Below are 3,046 nucleotides of genomic sequence, written 5' to 3'. Positions count from 1 at the left end.
TTTATAGTTAAATTATATTCTGCTTCTCTATATTCATTTCCTTTCACAGATTTTCTCAGGCAATTTTTAAATTTCATTCATTTACCTTCTTGAGGAAAGTACTTAGATCAGTTTTTAAAAGTAATGTACAGCAAATAATATTTCCATGGATATTATTTTAGCCTTATTGTGTTGGTACTTTTACATACTATATTCAGGTATTATTATTTTTCATAACTCACTTTAAAAACTGTGCCAAGTTTATTTAAAAGAGATTTTTCCCTTGATTTTCAGAGGTCAGATTGTGTCTTCCATTGCTGTTATTTTAGTTTAATTTTATTTTATTATATGTAAATATGTTGCATATTCCTTTTTTAAAAATGTGAGATTTTTTCTCTCTCTTGTTACACAAACTTTGTATGCAGTGTTCATTATGCACTTTAAATATAAATATTTTGTTTCAGGGCATGGTGCTTTCACACATGCAACCTTAGAGTAATTTTAAATTCCATTCCACTTTCACCATTCCTGAACTGCTTTGAATATATTGGATGTTGGAAGCCATGAGAAGTTTTGACTTGCAGTCCAGTCAAGATAATAGGATTTTCCATTTATAGTGTAATCTGATATATATTCGTTTTGGTTTCATTCTTTTAAAAAATCTATTCTCTTTTACTCTGTGGTGATCTTTGCTTTTCTATTTGTGCATTGCTAGAATGTCAGCTGCTGTTTCCCTAGCACCTGAGATGCTACTCAACACTGTATAGTGTTGGTGTTGAGAATTGAGAGAATCTACTAAATAATAGCTCTTTTCGAGACCGCAGTTCTGAATTAAAAGGAAGGGAAAGGACAGGCAAAAGAATATAGACATCAGCTATTTTTACTGAAGATCTGTTGGAGAACATGGTTTTGGCATCCAGGAACTTGAGAACTAATACTGCATTCCTAATACTTCACTAAGGTGTGCCTAAATAGCCCTGAAAGGGCTAACAAGTCACAAGTCAGCCTCTTAATTGTTATGGGTGTCCTTCAAATATTAAGGTAATATTGAGGATGCAGAATGGCTTCTTCCTCATGACTTTTTAAGAGATCTGGGCCAGGCGCTGTGGCTCACTCCTGTAATCCCAGCATTTTGAGAGGCTGAGGCGGGTGGATCGCCTGAGGTCAGGAGTTCCAGACCAGCCTGACCAAAATGGAGAAACCCCGTCTCGACTGAAAATACAAAATTAGCCAAGTGTGGTGGCGGATGCCTGTCATCCCAGCTACTTGGAAGGCTGAGGCAGGAGAATAGCTTCAACCTGGGAGGTGGAGGTTGCAGTGAGCTGAGATTTCACCATTGTACTCCAGCCTGGGCAACAAGAGCGAAACTCTGTCAAAAAAAAAAAAAAAAGAGAGAGAGAGAGAGAGATCTGGAGGGAGACACTAAGCTGCGCAGGCTCTCATCTTGAAGTCACCAAATACGTAAGTTGTTATTCCTGATCTGGTGAGAAGTTTGTCAATACATTTTTTCCATGAATTAATGAAAATTTTAGACCCATAACATAAGTTTTTAAAAATTTATCCTAAAGATTGCTTGCGTATGTATGTGTTTTGAAATATATTTAATCTCTATATCTTGAAATAGTTTTTATAGATTCCACACACGAGTCGTTTATGAAATAAGTGTGCTTTAATTTTCTTATAATATTTGTCCTTTTTTGTTCCTGGTACAGTCTGTATATGACCATTTAAATTACTTTTAGTTCATGTTTGGGTTATAATCACACACAAATATTCTCTAAAGTCCAAATCTTATTTTGATATTCGAGGAAGAGTTTACATGGTAATAATATTAATGGTCACAGCTGGTTTCACTGAAGCTTTGTAGGCATTCTCTAATACCTTATTTTTTTAAAGTAATATCTGTTCTGCTTGAATGATAGACTACATAATACATGTACTGTCAGGTACATTCATGGAAGGGACAGGCAGATGGAGTCATATGTTACTGGAGTCTTGATGAGCAGATGTAGGAAATAGTCCAAGGAATAAGAAAAAAGTTGATATTGAAAAGTGCTTGTTGAAGTCTGTAAATGTGCTTTAAAATGTGGCAGTAAAAATAGACACAGTGAAGTTTGGGAACTGGGGTCTAAATCCTGGAGTCCCCAGAATCATAGAGAACCTTGGTTAGGGGAGTAATTTTGTAAAAAAGCAAGAAGAGGCAGTGACAAGGCAGAATATAATTAAAAGTATTGCTGTGTCATTTTCTAGTTTTGCAATTTTGTCATATTTTTCAAACTCTGTTGATCATTTATTAAACAGATAAATAAACTATAATCAGCAGGGTTATTATAAGGGTTAAATAAGGAAATTTATGTATATCTGTAAGCACAATGTCACAATTAATACAAAGTTACCCTTTTTATTTTTCCTGCACTTCATGTACAAATGGGTCAATTAATTTTTTGTTTATGACATATAATTATCATTTGTACATAAAATATATTTAATTATTTTTATATTTTTAGCAGGGAAATAATACATGCATGTTTTTCCCCCTGTCTCAAACACATGCATTCATATAAATATCTGCATCTCTATACCTACATATCTATGTATGAATATACACATGGACATCGGTATTTCTCAGCAAATATGTATCATGATAATCAGAGATATTGCAACCAACAAAGACTAATATAAACCATGATTGCAAGAATTTTAGATACCACCTTAGTAAAATATCAGATTAAGCTGCTAAATTTCTTTCAGCCCTAAGTCATTGTGTATTTTCTGAGCATCCTAGAGGACTGTGACTCTATTATCAGGACAGAAACACCATGACCCAGGGTACACCTGCAAATTTCTGGTGCAGGGGATTTTAAGGGCTAGATCAGCAGGATGGGAGTGTTGACCCTCCAAGTGAAATAAATTCCTGAATTGATTATCCCCATCCTAAAACAGATTTTTTTTTTTTTTTTGATACAGAATCTTGCTCTGTCGCCCTGGCTGGAGTGCAGTGTTAGGATCTCTGCTCACTGTAATTGCCTCCTGGGTTCAAGCGATTCTCCTGCTTCAGCCTCCTGAG

The 3,046-nt window shown here is 35.0% G+C and overlaps 1 protein-coding gene across 1 annotated transcript in view; it reads left to right on the top strand.

Moving 5' to 3' along the window:
• Positions 1 to 1,913: 1,913 nt before the first annotated feature.
• Positions 1,914 to 3,046, top strand: part of LOC105500862 (zinc finger protein 705A-like) — a 7,009-nt gene continuing 5,876 nt past the window's right edge. The window contains 1 exon segment of the mRNA XM_011926543.1: positions 1,914 to 1,925. Within this exon segment, the coding sequence (XP_011781933.1) occupies positions 1,914 to 1,925 (12 nt within the window).

The sequence above is a fragment of the Colobus angolensis genome, unplaced genomic scaffold (assembly GCF_000951035.1).
Source record: "Colobus angolensis palliatus isolate OR3802 unplaced genomic scaffold, Cang.pa_1.0 Scaffold119, whole genome shotgun sequence".
In the NCBI taxonomy this organism is placed as follows: Eukaryota; Metazoa; Chordata; class Mammalia; order Primates; family Cercopithecidae; genus Colobus; species Colobus angolensis.
This window is presented reverse-complemented; position numbering and strand designations above follow the sequence as displayed.